The 25,818-nt window shown below is 42.9% G+C and overlaps 1 protein-coding gene across 2 annotated transcripts in view; it reads right to left on the bottom strand.

The window, feature by feature from the left end:
- The window catches only part of ACTN2 (actinin alpha 2), an 82,588-nt gene extending 60,331 nt beyond the window's left edge, over window positions 1–22,257 (bottom strand). The window contains exon 1 of one of the 2 annotated variants that reach the window (XM_020787244.3): window positions 21,698–22,257. In XM_020787244.3, the coding sequence (XP_020642903.1) occupies window positions 21,698–21,826 (129 nt within the window). In that variant the 5' untranslated portion in view covers window positions 21,827–22,257. The remainder of the gene's footprint in view (window positions 1–21,697) is intronic. The other variant, XM_078383126.1, reaches the window with a different exon arrangement.
- Between the last annotated feature and the right edge of the window lie 3,561 nt (window positions 22,258–25,818).

The following is a 25,818-nucleotide window of genomic DNA, read 5'->3' on the forward strand; positions in this document are numbered from 1 at the left end:
CAGTTAAAAATTAGGACCAGATGTGCTGCCCAAGCTCAGATTGCCAACAAAGCAAATTAGAGTTGAAGTTCCTTCTGAGACAGAGGTGACAATGATACCTCTGTATACAATTTGGGATGCATCCTTCCCATTGACTGAAGCATGTTTGTGCAAACTTATTATGCAATTATTTGCATTTTTTTACTTTCACATTATTAAGATATATACAGTACATTCTTTTGTGTGTGTTTTATTCCTCTAAAACGCACACATTTCCAAGGCAAAACACTTTTTGTCTCATAACAGGTCTCGGGGAGTGGAAAACTTATACTCTTCAAATTCTCAGGCCCAATGAAATTATTTTCCATCCCTACATCTGAGAGTCAGTAAGGTGCTTGAGGCGAGATGGTTGTACTAGGACTCTAGAGAGGAGGGTTTAAATCTCTGTTTGACCATGGAAACTCACAAAGTGTGTACAAGGCTAGAACACTCCATGGATACCTCATATTCCTTAAAAATCCTATTAAAGTCATCATACATCATAACTTGGTAGCATGTAACAACATATTATCCCGTTATACTAAACATCTTTCTGTGGCTGGTTATTGCTGATGTGTTGTACAAACATTATGTACATGTTTCCTATCTATGGATACTAGAGATAATAGTAATTGTCCCTACAGTCATGAAGAAAATCGGACCTAAAACTAATAAATGCACCTCAGCAAAGCAGAATTAATGGAAGAGTGGGCATTCCAGGGTCTTTGGTATTATGTAGTCCTTTCTTGAGGCTTTGTTCTGTTACCCTTGTGTTCAGAGGACGACCCACTGCTTCGGACTAATCTACTCTATTAATAATCTTTGAACAACTATTCAAAATATGTACTGGTCTTAACGATGAAGCTAAAGCCAACAAATGGCACCCTTCCTTGCATATCTTTAATCCCTTGGGATTGGAAAAAGTATTGCATTAATTAGACCCAACTTTTTTTTTCACTGCTGAGGTTTCATATGCACACTCTATTCAGACCTGAAAGAAAGAGTTAATCTGAAAGGATGAGCGGCAGTGGGGGGAGGGAGTTCTAGTCTCTGCCCTCTGTCTATCTCTGTCTCAATGGGAAGAAGAACAATTTGAAGAGAAAACAGTCTACTACATATGAAGCCTGTCCCATCTACTACATATGATAGGGAACCCTAATTTTCCAGTATCCGCACAGAGCTTTCCTTCAGAAATCCTCAGTCCCTGTCTGGAGAAGCAACAGACTGACGGTACAACTAGAATGTTACGTTCACTCTTTCAACGTAAACCCATTTTAAACATCTGAATAAGACTTGTCCCAACACTGTCCTAGACACATACTTGAACAATGAAACTTTCCAACTTTGCACTTAATTTCAAAACATGGTCAACAAAAAACATTAAAACAAAATAGGCCCAAGTACAACTTCAAAACGGCTAATAAAGGGTGACCTTTCTAGACAACCATTTTACAGATGTGCAGCTGTTGCCCACTTTACCTAAGGGGATTCAGGTATCTTTTCTAAAGGGGATGTACTTGCTTCAGAGGCACTGGGCATCAAATCACAATTTCCTTATTTGCTGCTGCCTAGAAAATGCCATTCCCATTCATACCTCCAGCTACTGCATCAGTGGATTTAGTGAGTACTGAGGAAGGGGTACATGATTTTGATGATGGCAGGGACACCACCAGCTTCCTAGCGACACTTTTGTAATGGCAAACATAACTCCAACCATCCACCCCATTTTTTAAACTTCTTAAAATTTTAACACACACACACACACACACACACACACACACACACACACACACACACACACGAGAGAGAGAGAGAGAGAGAGAGAGAGAGAGAGAGAGAGAGAGAGAGAGAGAGAGAGAGAGAGAATTTTGTCTGGTTTTGGCCCCATAATCCAACAACTGCCAGAACTAATTAATATTTTGTTGTTATGTACTTCCATGTTTCCCCAGTTTAACACCACATAAAAAAGTATATCAGCCCTGGCAGAGGAAAATACATGGGTAGCTAGGACACAAGCTGTCCATGCCTATTTTAGTGCTGGCATCTTGACCAAATCCAAATTCCACAGTGACCATCTCATAGAAGAAGTACTGTAGAGGAAAAGTCTGTCATGATACAAAAAGAAAAGGGGGAAAAAGTAAAAACATTTAGAAAATCCATATGCAAGGAAAGTGAAAAGAAATCTAATATTGACTTGAGATAAACCTACAAATAATTGACAAATTCAGTTGTTTGCAGGTTTTTCCACATACTATGGAATCCATGGATGTAAGCTTATGCAGGCATTAGTCAATTAAAAAAAGAACGTAATTACCTTCTTTTCGGGTCTGCATGTAGATTATTTGTACAAATTAGCATACTTGATTACACATAGAAGGGACTCTATGGATCATCAAGTCCAGCCCTGTCAAGGAGGCACAGTGGGGAATCAAACTCCCAACCTGAACCTATGAGCTGTCCAGCAGTCCACCAAGTGTGCCAGCATTATAGACGTCAAAGGGGGAAACCCCATCTATTTAGTTATACTATAGATGCTTTTGCCTATGAATGAATGATTGATTGACTAATCATGGATAAATGGTAGGTGAGTGGGAATAGCAATTTCCTTCTTGTTTATAGATTGTTTCCAGCTCTTGTGTAACAAGTGGTGCAACTACATATTTCTCTCCGAATACAATTTATATGCTTTCTCTCTAAAGCCTAATTAGCAAAAGACTTAGGGAATTACAACAAAATAAATTTAAGCCCAAGTTAGTACACAGTCAATGACCAATAGCAGCAATACGTACAACTGATGTGCTAGGACAACTTAAGTGCCTTAAGTGATTGCGGGCAGCCATAGATCAGATTGCTGCCCCTACCTCTCTGTGGCTTATGGTCCAGAGCAATTTCAGCTAAAAGGATTCACTCCCAAAGTTCCCAAAGTTCAGGGTCAGCTTTATCACTACACGGATCAACAAACAACCGCCAAACGAGAAAGAGTTGCAGTAGCTCTTTTTCCTAAAGCCCTGGGTCATTCCTCTCTATTGGAGTACACAGCTCTGCCCTCTGGCCCTATGCAGATGACAGCTGAGGGAGTTCATTCTATCAAAGCTCAGCATCAGACCTGCCTTGAGTAGAACGGGGCACTGTAGCAGATGCTGGGATGAGCATAAACAGCTCTTACTACTGACTGAGTCCTCTGTCCTCTCTAGTAGAGAACAAAGTATTGTACCATGTGCCAGACCACCTGGAAGTTTGACTAGAAACATGCTTTTCCTCCACAAATAAAAATTTTGCTTGTTTCTTTATGTTGCCTTTCTCCTAAAGGATCCATTTTAAAAAATTACTATAAATCACATACTTTATAACCATCTCTATACTCACTTTTGTTATTGTAACAAAAAAACTTTCAACCAATTAAATTGGAAAAAGTGAGGAAATGAAGGCTCATGTGTTAATTAATTGAAATCAGGGAACTTATTACATAAAACTGAAGTTCCATAAATTTCAATGGTTGTACTGAAATATAACCAAAATGCAAATCCAACCCATCAGGTACAGTTAGATTCATTTTCAATGTAGTCTAATAATTAAGAGTCTTGTGGTGTCTTATCAGCTAACAGCTTTTTTATTTATCACAATCTTTCATTGATAGCAGCCCACTTCTTCAAATGCGTGAAATATACTACAGTCTGCATGACATGCCCAATAAAGTTTTTTAGTCTCCAAGATACCATAAAAGGTTTACCAGAATTCTGGTGCAGATCTTTATGCCAGGGGTCTTCAGACTTTTCACTATGAGGGCCATATAATATATTTTCCACATTTTCAAAAGAATGCACACACGCATATACCTGCCCGCACTCCCACTCGCACTTCCACCTGCACACCTGCTCGCCCACCCGACTGCAACTGCATGCCCAGGACAGATAAAAAGGCAAGGTGGGCCAGATGTGGTCCGCAGGCCATACTTTGCAGACCCCTGCTTTCTGCCATGCAGCTCAATAGGTGTCATCAACCACAGTCATGTGGGAGAATTAAAATTAAAAGGGGGACTTGTGGTCGCAAGGATCAGTTCTACCCAAATGACCAAAATGGGTAAAATTATCTGAGTTGCACAGCATCAGGTTGTGCACCAGGATCTTAGTTGTTTTGTTACTTACTGCTGCAAGAGACTAACATGGCTACCCCTCTGAAATTTTCTTATATTTGTATTTTAGGCCCGATCTTGAAATTACTATTCTATGAGCTTGACCATTTTCATTATGAAGATATTTGAGGACTGGAAGATCTGACATATCCAGTCACTTTCTCATCCAAATTTAATACTAATAATATATATTGAAGCCATAATATATGGCTTCCACATATTAGTATTTCAGTCAAAGAGGCCACCTAGTCTTAAAACAACAAAGCAAATAAGCCTCTCACACATGACAGATAATTAATTTTTCTTTGGACCAGTAATAGTTCAAATAAAGGTGAATTATCTGCCATATTTGAGAAGAATCTTTGTTTTTTGGTTTTTGTTGGGCCCATACGTTTGCATTAATAAAGTGATGAGTTCATCAGTAGCTCAGATATCTCATTTACATTGGCTTCCTTCGTTACTGATGCTCAGTGTCAGGGATTACAGCAGCTGTGACACTCCTATGATATATGTCTTTGCTTATGAAACTTGTATCTGCCCTTGAAAATTAGTTATTCAGGATGAGCTTTCTTATGAAGAACAGGAGTGGTATGAAATAGGAGGTAGAACTCTTTCATTCAACATGGTCATTGCTCTTCTGCTTCATCTTCAGATAGGAAGAGAACAAGAAGCAGAAGAACAAAGACCATGTTGCATGAAAGAGTTCTACCTCCTATTTCACACCACTCCTGTTCTTCATAAGAAAGCTCATCTTCATCATGGCTATCCTGAATTTAGATGTGGCAGCATTAAACAAACCCTACAGCATTTAAGTTGTAATTTTTTACTGCCATTAATAGTTCCACTAAAGTACAGAATAGCAGTTTTGTTTGGTCTGCTGGTGAGCTTTTCAGCAGCGCAGACCACCATTATCCCATTCCCAGGATAACATGAGACAAGCTAGTCTTGCAAGAGCAGCTTGAGAGTACCAGGGGAGAGGCATATTTAAAGAAGAGCTACTCTTACCTTCAGCCTCTTTCTTCTTGGCATCCAGAGAGGCAGGATGGAGTGTTGTGATCAGGCAATTCTTGCTGCGCCATGCTATTGCAGTCGCCATTTTACTGCAGTCACCATTTTGGATGGTGGTTTTGCATTGGCACCCCCACACACACAGTTTGCGTTCAGCTTCGGCTCATATTTAACGGGCTGATTGCCAGACAGGGACTTAATTTAATTGAACCGGATATATATTTTTTTTAAAAGACAAAGGAAGAGGTTTGGGGGTAGCAGACGGGAGTGCAGTGTGGTTGTTAGGATGGGCGCATGCACCACTGGTCCCACAGATCTATCTTATACGAATTAATTAAGTCAAAGTTTTTAAGAGGATTTCAGTAGGGCTGCTCAGTGATTAATTAAAGAGAGAGAGAGAGAGAGAACAAACAAACTCCAGCACGTTAGGGCGGTCATGCTCCCATCCAACTCATCCATCCCTACCCCCCCACACACACACACTCCTCTCCCCCCAGGTATAGATACTGTCTACGAAGAGTAGTATTTACTGGGAATCTTAAGAATTAATCATCATCCTTTATTCGGGTTGTTTAAATTCATAGAATTTTATTGAAGTGGGGGGGGCGTTTATTGAGTTAAATAAATAAATAAATAAATAAATAAATAAATAAATAAATAAATAAATAAATAAATAAATAAATAAATGAACTTTTCAGCTGTTGACAATTAATTTAGTTGGTTAAATAAAGTGTAGTGCAGGTATTTGATAGCAATTAATTCATTTGAAAATATAAATTAAGTGGTTAGGATAATGAGATAAGACTACTATACATTGGTTGTTGTGGGTTTTTTGGGCTCTTTGGCCATGTTCTGAAGGTTGTTCTTCCTAACGTTTCGCCAGTCTCTGTAGCCGGCATCTTCAGAGGACAGTACTCTGTGCAAATATACATTATTTGTTTGCTTCAATTTAGCTGTAGGCAGGATTAGGTTTTAATTAATAAGTCTAACAATTTCATATTAACTTAAGGGAATTGTGGTTTATTATCAATTCATACTGTTTAGGCAGTAATCTAGCATTACAATATTTAATTAATTGGTTCATAGAATTATAGCAGTACTTAAGACTGTAGCAAGACATCAACTCAGTTCTGCTCAGGCAGTAAACTGAAGGAGTACCCAGTAGAGGGCTCTACACACACACACACACACACACACACACACACACACACACACAAAATTAAAAATAAAAATAAATTAAATTCGTTATTCCTAAAGAAAGGTACATTTACTACAATCATAACTATTAGTAGGTGATACATAGTCAAGACTAGATTGAAAGGGACTGCAGGGCCTAGCTGCTTAGAGATGGCTTCTAAAAAGGGGCAGGGGAATAAAAAGGGTAAACAGCTGGTAAGGAAGTGTGTTTCTCCCCAACTTTCTCCTCCTCAATCATCTTCAGATGAAGTGGCATGGCCCATATGGCAGCAGTTGCAAGAAAAAATCGTGGCACTGGAAGCTGAAAGGGCAACTACTCAGGCTTCACCAGTTAGTGCACCAGAAAACCATTGTTCAGCCAGGGAATCTAGGAGCCACAGGAAGGCTAAACTCAAGGATCTTGCTGAGGATTTACTATCTCACTTCTCTGCTTTAGAAAGGGATAGCGAGGCTGTACGTCAGTCTAGAAAGGTTTGATAGTGGTCACATTATTCAGAAACCAGGCCTGAATTTGAGTTCCTGTGCGGGCACGGAGCAAGTGGTTCAACCCCTCTTGCTCTGTTGGGACTACAACACTAAGGACACGTGCTCATGGAACAATGTGCTGTCGTTTCCAGCATAAGTGTTCAATCAGTGAGGGCCAGCACCCCAGTATGGCCTATTTCAGAGCATGGGCACAGAGAAATGCAAATAAGGATTCCGGAGGTCCCAAAAAGCCGCCCAGGGGTGGCATTCCCCCTACCAAAGGGCCCCAGCTCAATTAGAGGACTAGTTAGCGGAATACCTGAGACCAGCAGATGCACAGTATTTATTAGAAGGCTTTCAGTTCGGTTTTAGAATACCAGCGGTGGGTGAGCGTAACACATTTTTTGTGAAAAACTTAAAGTCAGTAAGGGATATGGAACATACTGTGCAGGAAAAAATAAAAATAAGAAGTGTCTGAAGGTACGGCTTTAGGGCCTTTCCAACATCCCCTTTTAGAGAACCTTAGGGTATCACCCTTGGGTGTCATAGATGAATTGGGGTGAGTACAGGCTCATTCATCACCTGTCTCACCCAGAAGGGGATTTGGTGAATGATGCCATCTCACAGGAGCTCTGTACTGTACACTATACCTCTTTTGATGAGGTGGTGTGCATGGTACGTAGATGTGGAATTGAGGCAGAACTGGCAAAATGTGACATTAAATCACGGTTTCGCATTCTTTCAGTCCACCCCTTAGACTTTGACCTCCTAGGTTTCTATTTTCAGGGTTCTTACTATATTGATAGGGCCCTGCCAATGGATTGTTCTGTTTCCTGAGCTTCCTTTGAGCAATTTAGTTCATTTTTTAAATGGAAGCTCAGATGTAGGGTAGGTTGCAGAAGCACCGCCCATTATTTGGATGACTACCTTTTTTGTGGTGCAGCTAATACAGGGCAGTGTAAATTCACATAAGTGTCATTTCAGTCATTGGTCAGGGAACTAGGAGCGCCGCTAGCTGAAAACAGAGGGACCCGCTACTTCACTTACATTCTTAGGAATCAAATTGGACACTAGACAGCAGGCATCTAGGTTGCCAGAGGACAAACTAGATGTCCTTAGGGAATGAATTCAGCTCTTGTTATTGTGCAAGAGCTCCAAGAGATTGTAGGTCATCTGAATTTTGCATGTAGGGTTATTGCCCCAGGTCGCGCATTTTTTAAAACGTTTGTGTGAGGCAATGAAAGGACTTTGTCGCCCTTTTCATAGAACTAGAGTCACCAGACGTATGAAGAAGGACCTGCAGGTGTGGAGCCAGTTTTTACATGAATTTAATGGTGTATCCTTTTGGAGGTCCAGACTGCAACTTAAATCAGACTTTCAGGTTCAGACTGATGAAGCAGGCTCGTTAGGGTTTGGAATTTATTTTAAAGGGAGATGGTGCACCGGGCTTTGGCCCAAAAAATGGCACCAGCAAGATATCACAAGGGATCTCACTTTTTAAGAATTTTTCCCAATAGTAGGTGCCTTGTGGCTGTGGATGCATGAATGGGCTAATTTTTCAGTATGCTTCTGGTGTGACAACCAGGCCATGATTCACATAGTGAACAACCTGACGTCACACTCAGAATGTGTTATGGCACTCGTACATGCATTTACGCTGCATGTCTTAAACTTTAATGTTCTAATCCAAGCAAAACACAGTCTTAGTTTGGATAACAGCTTGGTCAATGCCCTATCACACCAAGAAATCATTTGGTTCAGGGAATTAGACCCAGCAGCCAGCGAGTGTCCAGGGAAGCTCCCAGCAGAGGTTTGGCAAATTGGTGCGATGACATGGACAGAGCAATAGGCTTGTCCTTGGCTCCGAGGACACGGAAGGCATACCAGGCAGTGAGTACAGAATTTCAGGAGTTCATGAGAGCTGTGGGACTGGACCTGATTGGCCAGCTCCGGTTGAACACCTATAATAATTCTTAGTGTCACTTCATAGGAAAGGTTTAGCTCCAGGTTCCCTCCAAGGTAGGTTGTCAGCTCTAGCATTTTTCATTAGGATACACGGGTACACAGATTATACGTCTGACGTTCGTATCAAGAAAATGATTGAAGGTTGGTTAAGTTAATGATTCTAGGACACCAATTTCCCTGGCTTTATTGGAAAAAATTGTCAGCTGTGGCCTACCATTTGCAGAGATGCATATGAAGCTACGTTGTTTTATGCAGTAGCATTATTGACATTTTTGACACTTTTAGGATCAGTGAGGTGGTAGCATCAGGCAAGGAGGGTGTATCGAGATTGGCCTTACAATGGCATGATGGAACACTAAAGCAGGATTCAATGCAGGTTCACATCTGCCAATCCAAGGCAGATCAGAGTGGTAATGGAGCAGATCTTACTTTATGTACCTGTTCAATGCAAAATCTTTGCCAGGTAAAAGTGACAGACAATTATCTTACTCTCAGAAGTCAGAGCCAAGGTTATTTTTTCATTCAGAGGGACGGAACCCCTCTGAATGAAAAAATTGGGAAATGATCGATTTAGCATTAAGCAAGGTAGGAATTCACGGAATGAGGTTCGGTACTCATTCGTTTAGAATTGGGGCTACATCAACCGCAGCGGTGATGGGTTATGTCCCTGATGACATCAAGCGGTTAGGATGATGGTGTGACAAACTCAGACCTACTGGGATATGTCACACAGTTACACTAAGCTGCCACCAACCATTCCCTATAAGAAGTCACACAGACCAGGGATGGATTTTCAAACAATAAAAAGAATAAGGTTTATTTTAAATACACACAGGGAAAAATAAACAATCAGGTGAATAAGATAAAGTAACGTGGCTTATTCTCACTCCTACAAGCATACAGTTTGGTTCACCCAGAACCCTTAACTTGAAGCACAGACCCTGAACCTATCAGTTCTGGCTACCCAACAGACACCTGAACCTATCAGGTTGGTACTCTGACACACAGTAGTACCCTGTCTGACACACAGACTCCCACAACCCAGTGTCTCTCAGCATCTCACAGCATCTTCACACACGCATCACATATATATACAGTACAGCCCCTCCTCCTGATGTCCCGCCTTCCACTCCCCATAGGATGGAACTTTCCCTCCAAACCCATGACAGACAGGTAACATCAGTGCTGTATGTAACACCTCCCCTCTTTATAAGTTGTTTTGTAGGGGGAAAGCTAACGTGCTTTTCACCAAAAAAACAACCTGGGTAAAATACACAACAACAGTTATACATACCATATTATACTTACTCATACTTACATTCTAAGTTAAACATTTCAATTAGGCATTTAAACATTTACCATATACATTACATCAATTTACCTTTATTCATACAAACCAATTCAAAAACCAGGTACATTTTACTTTTTGTTATCAATATATACACATAGTCCATGTTTCTTTCGCCGTCTTCATTCTTCAGGTCTTCTTGATAAGGCGTCAGCAACACAGTTCACTGACCCTCTGACCACCTTCACTTCAAAGTCATAGTCTTGCAAGTTTAAAGCCCACCTCATAAGTTTGCTATTGTGGGTTTTCATTGTCTTTAACCATTGCAATGGTGAATGGTCAGTACACAGAATAAAATGTCTTCCCCAGATGTAAGGCTTGGCCTTCTGGATCGCGTAGACTATGGCCAAACACTCCTTCTCCACGGTTGCCAAATGTCTCTCACCTTTTTGAAGTTTCCTACTCAGGTAGGACACTGGATGCTGGTCACCATTCTCATCCTCCTGGCACAGAACTGCTCCTACCCCGCTGTTAGACGCATCGGTGTAGATGATGAACTCCCGGTCGAAGTCTGGAGCGCGCAGGACAGGATAGTTGATTAACGCCTCCTTCAACCTCTGGAACGCCGCCTCACAGTCGCTGGTCCACGGGATGCGGTCATCAGCCTTCTTCCTCGTCAGATCGGTCAGCGGAGCCGCAATCTCGCTAAACCTCGGGATGAACTTTCTGTAGTAGCCCACCAACCCAAGAAATGATTTGACTTTTTTCTTGGTGTTGGGTCTAGGCCAATCACGAACAGCTTCTATTTTGGCCTCCAGGGGTTTTATCATTCCTCCCCCTACCATGTGACCCAAGTATTTTATTTCTGGGCTACCCAGCTGACACTTGCTGGCCTTTACTGTTAGCCCTGCTGCACTTAACCTCTGCAGCACTAACTCCAGGTGTATCAGGTGATCTTCCCAGGTATTACTGAAGATCCCTATGTCGTCAATGTAGGCCACTGTAAAGTCACTGAGCCCTGCCAAGGTCTGGTCCATCAGCCTTTGGAATGTGGCTGGTGCATTTCTGAGACCAAAGCTCAGGACTCGAAACTCATAGAGACCAAAAGGGCTGCAAAAGGCAGTCTTTTCTTGATCCCTGGGATCAATTCTTAATTGCCAATATCCCTTTACCAGGTCCAATGATGAGATGAACCGACAACCCCCTATGGTTTCAATCAGGTTGTCTAGCCTGGGCATTGGGTAGGCATCAGGAGTGGTTACACGGTTTAATTTCCTGTAATCGACACAAAACCTAATGCTCCCATCAGGCTTGTCCACAAGGACTATCGGAGAGGACCAAGGACTAGAAGAGGGGACGATTATGTTCTCCCTAAGCATCTCGTCCAGCTCCTTCCGCACCTTGTCCCTATAGGGTCCCGTTACTCGGTATGGGGATACTGCCTGCGGGGGTGCATCCCCTGTGTGGATCCGATGCATCACTCCCTTCACTATCCCCGGCTTGTTGGAAAACACCTGTTGATATTTACTAAGCAGCATTTTTAGTTCTTGCTGCTGGTCTTGGGTGAGTGCAGGACTGATCTTTACCTCCTCTGGGTTGTATTTTACTTCCCCTCTACCCTCCCAGAAGGGTAATTCCGCTTCCTCACTCTCAGCTGCTTTTATCGCGAATAAAACCCTCTGTTCCCCTCTGTAGTAGGGTTTTAGGGCATTCACATGAACCACCCTCCTTGCTTGGTTCTCCTCCTGCTCTATAAGGTAGTTCAGGTCTGACATCTTGGAAATGACCCTATATGGTCCTGCCCATTTGAGCTGCAGTTTATTCTCTCTGCAGGGCCTAAGCCAAAGCACTTCCTCCCCTGGGTCAAAGTGCCTCTCTCTAGCTTTGCGGTCATACCATGTTTTCTGTCTGACCTTCTGAGCTTGCAGGTTTTCTGCTGCCAGCTCTAGATTTCTCCTTAGGTCATTCATCAAGGTGTCTATGTATGTCACAACGTCTTGTGGGTCATCCTGGGTGATCTGCTCCCAATTTTGTTTGATCAAATCAAGGGGCCCTTTCACCCTTCTCCCAAATAAAAGTTCAAATGGACTGAACCCGGTACTGGCTTGTGGCACTGATCGATAAGCAAACAAAAGGGATTGCAGCTTCTGGTCCCAATTGTTTGGATTCTCTGCCAAGTAAGCCCTAATCATGCGCATTAGAGTCCCATTGAACTTCTCAGTTAACCCATTACTTTCAGGATGATAAGCAGTGGTTTCCTTGTGCTTAATTCCACAGATTTGCCATAAGCGTTTCATGAGCTTTGATGTGAACGATGCGCCCAAATCTGTGATTATCTCTGAGGCAAATCCCATCCTGGACATATACCCCACCAAAGCATCGGCCACTGTGTTAGTTTCAATGTTAGTCAAGGGTATGGCTTCAGGATACCTTGTGGCATGGTCCACAATTGTTAGAATGAACCTGTTCCCCCTCTTTGTGGCCTTGGGCAAAGGTCCCACAATATCCACCCCTATGCATTTGAACGGAGTGTCAATCACAGGCAAAGGGCACAACTTTGCTTTGGTCCTGTCGCAGTTATTCCCCTGCCTTTGACACACATCACATTGTTTACAGAACTCCCTGATCTGCTTCCCTATGTCAGGCCAGTAGAAATTCTGTGTGATTCTCTGCTGTGTTTTGTTCACTCCTAAGTGCGCAGCAAACCTGTCAGAGTGCCCCCTTTGTAAGATCATGGGGCGATACTTTTCAGGCACCACCAGCTGACTTCTGATCCCATCTCCCCCTTTTGAGATATTCCTCAGGGTTTCTCTATATAAAATCCCCTTTTTCTCCAGAAATCTCACTGGGGTTTCAGGTGTTAGCTGGGCGTCAGTCACCTGTTCAAAACACTTTTGGAGAGTGGCGTCTGCCTTTTGCTCCTGTCCAAATCTGCTGTCTGTGGTTAAGGTTTCCACCACAGCTTCTGAACTCCCCTCTGCTTCCGTCTCTGGCTCATCATTACCCCCCTGAACTGTCTCTGTGGTGGCTTGTGAGCGTGTAATCACTAGCACCCGTTTCACATGTTCAGCCAGGTCATTTCCCACGAGCACGGCTGCTGGCAGAGTCGATGAAATCGCTAGCCGCCAATCTCCCCTCCAGCCTTGAAAGTTGACAGGTACCTCTGCTACTGGCAGAGAGATTACCTGCCCCTCAATCCCTGCCACCTTTATGCTCTCATTTGGGATTATAAACTCCCTAGGAATAATATCTGGATGGCACAGGGTTACCTGGGAACAAGTGTCCCGCAGCCCCCTATACTGACGGTCAAGTATTCCTACGTCCACCCCTGCTGTCTCAAACAACTGAGAATCTGTTTTCACCAGCAAGCAGCGTTTTACCTCCACAAGAGGACCATTTTCCTCAGCCTGATCAGCAGAGGTAGCTGTTCCAGACTGAGTAGTCATGGCAACAGGCTCCCTCAGTGAGACTGAGCCTTGCTCTTTCTGGACACAGAACACAGCTTTTGGCTTGGTCCCACTAGCATTCTGAGGCACCATTCCTTTTAGCTGCTTTAATTTCTCACACTCTGAGATTAGATGACCCTTTCCCTGACAGAAATAGCATTTTCTGGTGTATTTTGATTCTCTCTCATCTTGTTTTGGTTTTCCCTCCAAAATCTGAGGTCTTGGTTTCATGTCTGAGGGCTTCCCTTCACCATGGGCCCCTCCCCCTTGCTGGCTTTTCCCTGGTCCCTGAGAGTACTTGCTGTAGGTTTCTTTGGGTTTACCTACAGATTTCCCCTCACCCAAGGGCTTTCTTATTTGGGAAATAAAATCTGCGATCTCTGCGGCTGCTGCCACAGATTTCGGTTTCCTTTCCCTCACCTGGAATTTCAATTCCCCATGCAGGACTGAATAGAACTGTTCCAGTGCTATCAAGTCTTTAAGCTGCTCATAGGTCTCTGTTCCCTCCTGCGATAGCCATTTCTCAAGCAGCCTCACCAATTGGGCCCCCACTTGGGTAAAAGTCTGTTCTGGTTTCTTGGTGAGGGACCTGAATCTTTGTCTCAGCTGCTCTGCATTTATCCCATGTCTGGCAAACACCAGTTTTTTAAACTCTGCAAAATCTTTCATCAGTTCCTCAGGCATCTCGGCATAAACCTCAGCCAGGCTACCACTGATTAAAGACCGCATGATGGTCATCTTCTCAGTTTCCCTCACTGAGAAGTCCACAAACGCTCTTTCCACTAAGGAAAAGAACACCTCAGGACAATCTCCCTTGTGGTACACAGGGAATTTCTTCAGGTCAGCTTTAGACAATTGGCCTCCCTCAGAATCCCTATTGTTATTATTGTTCTGGTTCATCAGTTCCAGTTTTCTTAATTCAAACGCCATTTTCTCTCTCTCCATTCTTTCTTCCCTCTCCATTCTCTCTCTCTCTAACCTTTCTTCTCTTTCCCTTTCCTCCATTTCAAATTGCCGCTGTTTCTCTCTTTCCTCCACTTCAAATTGCCTCATCCTCAGTTCATGCTGTTGGGCTATGAGCAATTTTCTAAGTTCTGGGTTCTGCTCTCCTGTGCTGTCACCTTGCACTGAGCCAAATTCATCCTCAGAACCTTGGTCAATCTGGGGGTCTTTCACTTCACTCATTTCTGTTACTTGGCTTCGAGTCAAGGGCATACCCCCCCCTCAGAACAGGCTGCTTTAAAAAGTCAAGCCTCAAAATAAAACGACCACTTTTTTCCTTCTTGCCTCAGAACCAGCTCTCCCTAGAGATTGCTGCTGTCCTTCAGCACTTAAATTGCAACAGTATCGAGTCAGAGCCTACCCCCCTCTGCTGGGCCTCTCAGCTGGCAAGCTAGCTCACTGTTGCTACGCAGTTTTGCCTCAGCTTTTTCCCACCAAAACTAGGCTGCCTCAGAGCACCTTAATCTAAGTCTCCCCAGTTGGCACGTTCTTCTACTAGCGCACCTCCCCGTGAGGTACACCTAGAAGATTACCTACGCGCCTCAGACTGTCCCTGACTAGACCCCCCTTGCTCTGGGCACACTTGCCAAGGCTTTGCTGGACCGCTGGACAACTGGACCAGTCGTATCCCACACGCTGGACACCAATCAATGTGACAAACTCAGACCTACTGGGATATGTCACACAGTTACACTAAGCTGCCACCAACCATTCCCTATAAGAAGTCACACAGACCAGGGATGGATTTTCAAACAATAAAAAGAATAAGGTTTATTTTAAATACACACAGGGAGAAATAAACAATCAGGTGAATAAGATAAAGTAACGTGGCTTATTCTCACTCCTACAAGCATACAGTTTGGTTCACCCAGAACCCTTAACTTGAAGCACAGACCCTGAACCTATCAGTTCTGGCTACCCAACAGACACCTGAACCTATCAGGTTGGTACTCTGACACACAGTAGTACCCTGTCTGACACACAGACTCCCACAACCCAGTGTCTCTCAGCATCTCACAGCATCTTCACACACGCATCACATATATATACAGTACAGCCCCTCCTCCTGATGTCCCGCCTTCCACTCCCCATAGGATGGAACTTTCCCTCCAAACCCATGACAGACAGGTAACATCAGTGCTGTATGTAACAGATGGTCATCTACGGCTTTTCGAAGACATATTCAAACACTCCCTCACATCTAGGCAGGTGCCTGTTTTTGTCTTTTCAAGTCCAATATTGACAGGGAGGTGCCAGCAAGTCGTGATTTTGGGTCACAGTTTTGTGTTTTGGGTAAAGAGATATGCTGCTCAGTCAGCGTGAGGGAGCGATTTGGGTCTCAGAGACAGAGCCCAAATAGAGTGGAAAGGGATCTGTGGATTGCTTTGGTGCCAATTGTGCAGAGTGGCCACATCTGGCACACAACCGCCAGATATGTTGCTTATACATCTGGGTGGTAACGACATTGCCCAGTTGGGTGGCAAGGCCTTAATTTTGGATTTCCTGTGAGACCTCAGATGACTGAGGGCTACATATCCTGGGATGAGTATTATTTAGTCCATAGTCATCCCTCGGCTTGTTTGGGGTGATGAACACAAGGCACAGAGTGTTAACACTGCCCAGAAGAGTGTTAACAGGGAAGTTTGCAGAGCAGTTTGCAATGGCCTTGGATCAGTGATTGGTCACCATGAGATCTGTGCTAACAGGCCTGAGCTCTTTTGGACGGACGGACGACACCTCTCTGATAGAGGTTTGGAGTTATTTTTGGCAGACCTCAGGGGGGCTGCTTTTGGAGCTCAAGATGCTTGATGGCGGGCATGGGCCTTAAGCGTAGCTTGCCCCTATGCCATGGTGGGTAGTGCAGAAAAAAAAAAGGTTTCAGTGAGTCCCATCACAACCACTGGTAAGGTATAGCTCATCTAATCTTCCAGTGCTGTGGATCATGCGATTACAGTGCTTGGGGTGAAGATTTGCTGGGGCCGCTCCCAGACCAATAGTCAAGGAGGAGGAGGGGACTGGAGGTCTGGAGTAGTCAAATTTGGGCCGGACGGGTTCTCACTCTCTTCATGACTGCGAGATCTTGGGGCTCAGGACTTGCTCATAGATTGGGTAGGGGTCAATTGAGACCCCTCTGCAGAACCTGATTCCACACTACCTTTTTTCCATCTACATTGAGGATAATTTTAGATATCTAGTAAAGTGTGTCCCATGTTTTATTCCATAACAATTGTCTCGTGTCTTATTCCTGGGTAAGGGGATAATGCCAGTTTTGGTTAGCTATGTCACCTTCCATATTTCTGTATTTCCAGTCCAAAACCAACATTTCTTACAATGCATTCTGCTGGTCTGCAAACCATGTTTGCAAACTGGAAAATAAAAAATTCTCCTCGTAGCTGTGTCTCAGATAGGAAAGTAGCTATTTCCTCTTGTATGTCAGTCACCAGCATCAGTCACATGTGGCCCATTTTTGAATATCCACGGTTTCTCTCCCATGAATACAACTGGGACAAAACAGGAACATAATAATTTTAAGATCTAGAGAGAGAACATTGCAAACAGAGAAGCAAAAATGTGTCTGTTTCTAAAAATACAAACTTTAATTGCCAAAATTGTTCTGATTGGCTCCAGCTAATCTTACATGATCCAGAAAATGGCTAATAATAGCTATAGTAATAATTTTCCATACGTGCCCTCAAGGGCAATATACAATTTAAACTAATTTCCCTTCTTCACTATAATGGCCCCTACTACACCTTCAGTTCCTCATGATATCTGCCTCCCCTGTTTCCAAATAGATGTTACAATTTGTTGCAACTTCTTTATGTGAGCCAATAAGACACAATGCCCACATAGTGTGACATAGAACTGAACACATTTACAAGAACATAGAAAAGACACTTAGGGAGAAGTACCATAGCTCCCTGTGTTCTCTTGTGAACAGATCTAGCTGGGGATTCTGGGATTTGAGCCCCTTGTAAGTAAATTTTCCAAACTCTATTTACTACTCATGATTATCCATGTTGAATCAAGAGTCCCTCTCTATTGAATGGTGCTCCAAGTAAGACTGCATAGGATTGCACTCTTAACCGACTGTTTCAATAGGCTTCTGCAAATTTAACACTGCATTGGACTGTGATCAAAATACTACTCAAAACCCTAAGAACATGTGACTTAGGAACATGTGATCTATATATATTTCAAATTGTTCCATATGATCTGTACATATTTCAGGCTGTTGCATATGATCTGTACATATTTGTGTATCTGTACAGAACCATAATTCCGGATTTAACAGTAATGCCTCAATTAGACAATTACAAGTTACAAACACTGAGCAAAATTCTGTTGCTTAGCATAGTAAATCACACTAGAGTAGGTCCATTGAATCCATGGAGATTGGTAAGTCATCTCTTCTGTATGTTCCATTGATTCAAACGGACTACTTTAACTTACTATACTAAAATAATGTGCAACTAGAGTAGGCCTATTTGAATCAACGGAACTTCTGGACAAGCTGACTCATCAAATCCTCATGGATTCAATGGGCCTACTCTAGCATGATTTGCAACAGGATTTTGGTCAAGGTGTACATTCAGGTTTTCCAGAATTCTTCCCCAAGTAGAAATGGTACAAACTGGGAGGAGGAAAGAGGCAAAGTGTAGAAAAAATCAGGCCAGATGTGATGGCAGTGGGTTCTTGAAGAAAGACTGCCAGCAAGACAACAGAGTTTGCAACTTCAGTGTAAAATACAAAGTTTTAGGTATCACTTTACAGCTTTTCCTCTCTATGTGGACAAATAAAGCCTGGCTGGGACATAAGCAACTAAGAATTCCACACCAAAGAGTGAATTATTGCAGACCACAGCACCCTCTAAGCTGGGGTTATAATTAGACGTCATGTCCATTGTAATCCTAAGGACGTCATTGTGTGTTACCAGCAACTGTTGACAGATCACATACCACACATATCCTGAAATGGCAAGTCTGAAGAGGGCAGCCCACAATAGAAACAATGGCATTTATTTTTGTCCTGTTCCAAGATTGTCTCATAGAACATGCATGCTCGCCAACTGCCCAGCTTGGTTGGAGATCACTGTTCAATATTATATTACTGGTTTGAACAAAGCTCGGCAACCATGCAGCTACAGCCTTCTCCTCCTCGTATATATGGACATCAGGAATGTACTTTGTCGAGCTTATTTTAGCGCTATGGGGGAGAGTCTGACACTCTCAGATCTTTTCAAATCCATCAGTCCTACTGGGAAAGTATGTTTCTCCCTGGATCATAAATGCCAGGCTGATTTTCAGGCCAAGGAAAGATAATGCCATGCTATCAGATGTTATTTATAGAGCGGTGCATCTATTTAACATTTGTTTTAAATGTTGAGGACAATGTAAAGTACGAAAGGCTGCCATTCACCATCCACTACTGCTGCAGAAACATTGTTCACATCAGTCCGGCCTCTTGCTGAGAGATCTAAGTAAAAAACCATGGAAGTGGATTGTTTGTGTTATACCATAGGAAGGAATATATATTGGCCAGTTCCCTGTTGGATTTTCCTGACAGATAACTGCAGACACAAGAGGGACTGTGCCAAAACACAGGGGCCCAGTCACCCACCTGGTCACCTGGTCAAGTGGCTACTGGGGTGACCAGTTACATGAACAGGCACAGACCAGGCAGGCATCTGGACCAGTCTACATTGCCACAGCTGCTACTTACTGTGCTTGTAGTAATACAAATTCATAAATTCAGAGTTTTAGATAAGGGCCAACTATACTGGAAGGAATGAAAGTGCATGATGATCCAACATAAAGAAAATCTGTCATGATTTCTACTTTTGAAAGTGGGAAAGGAAAAAAGCAATTTGTTTTAATGGGACGTGAGCACAATTTTCTTCCCCTGATTTAAGATTAAAATGTTATTTATTTTCCCTGTGAAGCAAATATTCTGAGGAACTATTCACTTTTCATCTTATAGAGGATTTATTTTCTTTCCTCTCACACGTGGTCTTTCTCACACAAAGTCTTTTGCAAGTGTACACACAACGCCTAGGAGAAAATCACTTGTTTGAGAAGTTTTATTAATGCAGATCAGTTGCCAGTCATGTCACCAGAACTAACTCTATTATTCCAGCTTGCAGTTTCTTATTCCAACAATATTGAAAATAAATATATAAATCTCCTATATGCTACCTTCTTTTTTTGCATCAGCCTCCTTGTGTTGCATACAAACTGGGTTTCTTTTATCATTTCTGCACTTATTTCCCTTGACTAGGAGCTTGTAAATGCAAATGTCCCCTCCTCTTGAAACTCTGGCTCAAAAGTAATTGCAACAAATGGCCTCCATCTCAGAGGTGAACCAACAACTTCAGACACATTTTGTAGTTTTGGAGATAAAAGGTTATTTCAACAAAGCTGGAATTCTCCTATGCAGATTAAACAGGAACAATTTAATTTCTTTGCCCTTGTGCTGGTTTCACTCATCTGAGATGAGCTTTCTGCAGGAGAATTTGCTGAAGTATGGTATCCAGATATGTTGCAATACGGTGAGGAATGGCACTGGATACTGGTTACAGTCTTGGGGACTGATTAAGGAGACCTGGGATTAAATCTCTAATCAGCCGTGAAGCTTGATGTATGAATTTGGGCTGCCCACTTGGCAGAACCTATCGTACAAGGTAAAATGGGGGAGACTGAACCTTGTATGCTGGTTTGAACTCTTTATCAGAAGATTGGGTACAAATGCCATGACAAAGAAACCGAAGCCCCACAAGATATTCAACAAATGCTTTGTTTGGAAAAAAAAAAAAGCAGCTTCCAAGGGCATGATCAGAACTGGGATTATGATGCACAAAGAAGGAGCCTTCATCCTCTCCTTCCATGCCATGGTCCCTGTGAAAAGCATTTCCCATCTTTTCACATACTATTTCCCATAGAAGGAAAACTGCTAGGCGAGCTGGTATTCTCACCAGTACTAGATTGCCTCCCATGGCAAAGAGATTAAAAACTCATTGCTCTGAATCAATCTTGCTACGCCTGGTCATACCCGTCGTACTCTTCTCTACTGACTGCCATTTTAAAAACAACAACAGAGCTTGAAAAACCTATTTTGGGAAGCTTCAAACTGGCAGAATTTCCCAGTCAGATGTGTAAGAGTTTCTCAAAGTCCCCAAAACATAGATGGGAAATACAAGCGCACATGGAACTTAACACATAGTTTGACCCCAAGTTGGATTTTTATTTGGCCAGTTTTTGTGGTATATCACATATACATCCAATTATTCTCCTGTTTGGTCAAAGTAGCACATGGAATGACACAGAAATGTTATATGAGTGCAACTTCCTGATAGATTGAGTTAATTGCACTTTGACATAGATTCATGACTGAGGCACCGCAGTGCATGAGCTGCACAATATTAGATGCTAATATTGCAAATATTAGTACTGTATCTAATTTTTACACATGCTGAGATGAAGATCAGTTGTCATTGTGCTGAAAGAAGAGATGTATAGCACTAACTTTATGTAATCTTTAACCAAAAGGTGATGGTGCTGAAATATGGTATCCAGGAATCTATCTCTCAGAACAGGAAACCTAGCAGATAATATGAATGATGGGTTCTGTCTGAGCATGCAATCAGACCCCATATACTGTACTACAGCTGATGGAAAATGTTGTGGATGGTGTGCAAAGTGGCCAGTCCAACTGATGAACAATAGGAACTCAGGTATCTGGTCACCTCAGGATGCCACATGCCAGAATTCTGTTAATTCACATTTCAGCAAAAAATGTACTACCAGGGTCATGTTAATTGCATCCTTATTCTCTATGACCAAGATGATGTCACAAGTGATATATAAAGCCATTTTAGGAGATAAATTCACAGTCCACAGAAGCTACACATACTCTCCTTATTTGTGTTTGGCAAGTAGATAACCAGATTTAGGAATCCTTGTTGGAAAAAAAGTGCCCCAATTTCTTATCAAACTGTCTGTATAGCAGCCTTGCAGCCACTTCAAATGATAATGCGAGACTCAATCTGAGACCTTGATCATATGCTTCACACACAAAAGAGACAAACATTTCATATTGAGATAAACAAAATCACTTCCAAGTAACTTGGGCACAAATTCACATTCAATTTGACATCTTTTTTCCACTTGTTTCCCTTACCTTCCTTTGCTGTTTCTCCCATGCAGGGTCCAGGAGCAGGTCCCTGTCCCATTCTTCCTCTTGATTCATGTACTCATCCTCTTCATATTCATAGTTGTAATGTAGGGCAGTGTCTATTTGGGTTGTCATGTTGCTTAAGAATCAGATCCTGTTTCACACCTGCAGAAGTTCTTAGTGCTTTAAAAACAGCTTCAAATAAATAAACCTACAGAAAGAAGAAATCCTGTATTCTCTTGGGAGAAAGATACTGTATATATTTTGTCTTGCTGAGACTACTCGGATGAAAAGGGTTGTTGGGCTTCAGGTTAAGATCTTCACCCCACTTTCTTCCCGTCTTTCTGCCCCTGGACCGGTGGCTGTGATTCTCCAAGAGGAACCCTGGCTCACACTGAAGGCTCCTGCTGTGGCTGCTGCTTCTTATCCCCTTGCCTTGTCACATGACTCTGCACTCCCTGGGAAATGTCTGTCCCCCTCCCCTCTTTTTTTTTTCTTTCAGGTTCTTCTTTGCTGTTTGCAAGCCAGATCTTGACAGGCAGGGCTAGTCCCTCTGCCTCTAGAAGCTGTTGAACACAGTTTTTTTTTAACCCAGCCAAAGGAAAAGGAGTGGAGCCTCAGGTGGGCCTCCATCAGACAGAGAATAGCAGTGGGAAGAGGATACGTACTTCAGCAAACTGTCTCAGGCATGATCTCTGGGACATATCACTTTGCCTCTCTTTGTGCTCAGCTGAAATCAGCCTTGTTTTTTCCAGGCAATTAATAGCCAGAAGTGGAAAGTAACAAATTGAAGTAACACAATTAGTGGTGATGAATTACTGTCTTTTTACAGCAAGGTTATGATATAGTTACCATTCAAAAGGAATATAACGATTGGTAACAGCATGTTCTAGTTATGCCTTACAGGTATGTTTAAAGGGCATATTTAAACCTTTTAGGGGCATTTGAACAAGGTTTTTTCAAGTGTGCATCTCACCGGTACCCCCTCCTGAGGTGCTGGTTGGACCAGGGTCCCTCGGCAATAACTCCATGAGCTCCAGCTCAGCTTCTTGGCTCAGAGCAGATTTTATTAGTGGTACAGCGTTACTCCCCCCTGCCCTTTCCCCCCCAGTCTCATAGGGCCGAATTACAGTCTCTAAACCCTTGTGTGCCACTTGTCAACTTTGGGACCCAGTTAACTTCACTGGAGTTCCTTGGAGTCCAGGTTCTGGAAAGCAGGAAGGAGAGCTAAAGTCTAGGGAGCACTTATTTTAGAAATGGCTTCCAGCATTCCCCTCTTTTGCATCATCCCACATATCCTTCAGAAATAGGCCTCTGTTTTCCCAATCCTGCCCTTTTCTGCTTCCTGCCCCCTCAGCTGCCTCTCATCGGGGAACTTCAGCTGCATCTGGAGAATCCTAAGAAAAGTTACCTTCCTGCCAGCCAGCTCCTGAAAAGACTTATTCTCCTCTCATCTGCCCGATACTTAGTGCTGGGGCCTACACCCTCTCACGTCAAGTTTTATGCCATCTGCTCATAACCCATGGTGGTAAGTGAACAGCATACAGATTGCCAAAGGCAGGTGGAGATAGAAACAAGAAGAGATAAAACACATCAGTGGCCGAACTTAAGCACTCAGGTTGTTAACACTCAAAGATAGCCTTCCTCAACCTAGTACTTTCCAGATGTGCTCAACAATGCCTACCCCTCTAGACAGAAATTAGATTGAATCATGCAGATATCTTTTTCAACCCCTCAGGTTCCGGTTGCAATGGAACTCTGCAAACAGGAGGGTGGAGTCCCGTAAACACGCTCACACACGGGTAAAGTTGCACATGAGAAAGGCAAGTACACTGGAGTGAATGCTTCCCTGAAGAGAAAAGTTTTTGCCTGCTTGCAGTAGGACAGCAAAGATGGGACCAGTCTGGCCTCCTGTGGGAGGGAGTTCCAAAGTCTGGGAGCAGCAACAGAGAAGGCCTTCTCCAGTGTCCCCATCAGATGCACCTGTGAAGGCAGTGGGACCAAGAGAAAGGTCTCTCCTGATGATCTTAACACCTCAGCCAGCTCATAATAGGAGATACAGTCTTTAAGATAGCTTGCACCCAGGCCATTTAAGGCTTTATAGGTTAAAACCAGCACTCTGAATTGTGCCCAGAACCAGACAGATCAGCAGCCAGTGGAGCTGTTGTAACAGGAAGGTTCTGTGATCCCTGTAACCAGACCTAGCCAGCAATCTGGTTGCTGCATTTTGGACTCACATTTCCTGGCACTTTCCATTGGCAGCCCCACATAGAGCGCATTACAGTAATCCAGCTGGGAAGTAACTAGGGCATGTGTCATCGTGATGAGATCAGATCTCTCAAGAAATGGACATAGCTAGCGCACTAGTTTTAATTGTACAATGCACTCTTGGCCAGTGCCGAGACCTGGGCATCCAGGCTTAGGAATGAATCCAGGAGCACCCTTAAGCTGCGTACCTGTTTTTTTCAGGGGGGTTGTAACCCCATCCAGTACAGGCTGCATATCTATTTCTGGATCTACCTTTCAGCTGACCAGAAGCATCTTTGTCTTGTCTGGATTAAGTTTCAATTTACATACATACAACAATCTAGTCCCTGAATTGGCCTGTGTGCCCAGACAATGATAGGACAACACCTCAAGCTGGAAATCAACTTTGAGTTTCGGTGTTTGTGGATAACTTGTACAAAAACAAATTTATGGAGAACAGGCCAACCGGTGCCTGGCTACTACTAGTCATGCAGTGCATTTATTTATTTATTTATTTGTTTATTTGTTTGTTTGTTTGTTTAATTTATATGCCGCCCACACTACCAAAAGGTCTCTTTGGGTATTTCAGTGCCAAAGGCGGTAAAAAAGTGTATAAAGGTAGAAGTGTGCCAGATGAACAAAGATAACCATCAGAGAAAATATCTGTTCTTGCCAAACACGTTTCATGCATTCTTGCATAACTTTTTTAACATCACATTGAGTTTCTGAAAGGACTGGGTTTGGCACAATGAATGTGATTGCCCAGGACAAGAAGCTACCATTTTCAGCTGCTAGTGGCTTTAGAAACTACTCTCTACTCACTTCCCCCTTCTATCATGCAGTGAGAACACTATGACTAATTTTGCTCGACGCTCTACCTAGGAAAGCCCCATGTGACCTTGATGTAAGACCAAGAAATGTTACCTATTCAGGTTCATGAACAACAGCTTCAGCAACAAAATAATAACACATATGAAACCACAACAATATTCCTAAACTCACCCCCTCCCACTTCCTCCCAAAGTCTAGATCTGCCAATGAAGTCTATGAACTCTGCCTTTACAGTTAAATGAATAGTCATTTGGGTTCCCTGCGGTGCAGAATGGGGAAACTAAAAGACATTGAAACACATGTGGCCAGCAGGTGGCAGCAGCACTCCCCAGCATTTCCTCAAAAATTAAAATGAAACAAGATCAAGTGTGAAGCGCATTTAACTCACAGAATGGCAGGAGACATAAGCTTCAGACCATGAGTAGAATTTCTTCCAGAAACAAATGTCTCCCTGAATTAGTTAATCCCTTGAAGAGAATCTGTAATTTCTCATTTTTTTTATAATCCCAACCATAATGGCTAAGCCATAATCACTGAGCATATACTGTACTCACATTTCTGGCTCCTATCAAGAGCTTACAAGAACAAACTGAGTTCCCCTCCAAACAGTTACTTTTGTGTGCCTAAAGCAACTGGAAGGTGCAGGTCTAGCACACACTCTTCATCATGCGTGGAATGCTTTCATAATCGCTGAATACAGCTTTTACTTCCTCATTGAGATGGTGTGTCATTTGAACCAATGTTAAAACTAGCTCAGTCTCTGATGAAATCAGTCATTGTAACCACTTGGGAGTCAAAATCTTCTTACATACCCCCCACAAACTTTTGGAGACAAATTGCGCCAAGTTAAGATATCAGTTGCACACTGAATTTACACATGGCCTGAAGTGGAACAGCAAATGGCACTACAAGGTCTGCCAAATTATTTTGGCACCTAAAGAGAAAATCTCACAAACGCCTCTCCCCTCGCCATGCACTAAAAATACAATGGCCATGAATTAAACAACTGACAATTTACTGCCCTTCCATGACACCCAACAAATGAGCTG

The sequence above is a fragment of the Pogona vitticeps genome, chromosome 1, assembly GCF_051106095.1.
Source record: "Pogona vitticeps strain Pit_001003342236 chromosome 1, PviZW2.1, whole genome shotgun sequence".
Classification (NCBI taxonomy): domain Eukaryota; kingdom Metazoa; phylum Chordata; class Lepidosauria; order Squamata; family Agamidae; genus Pogona; species Pogona vitticeps.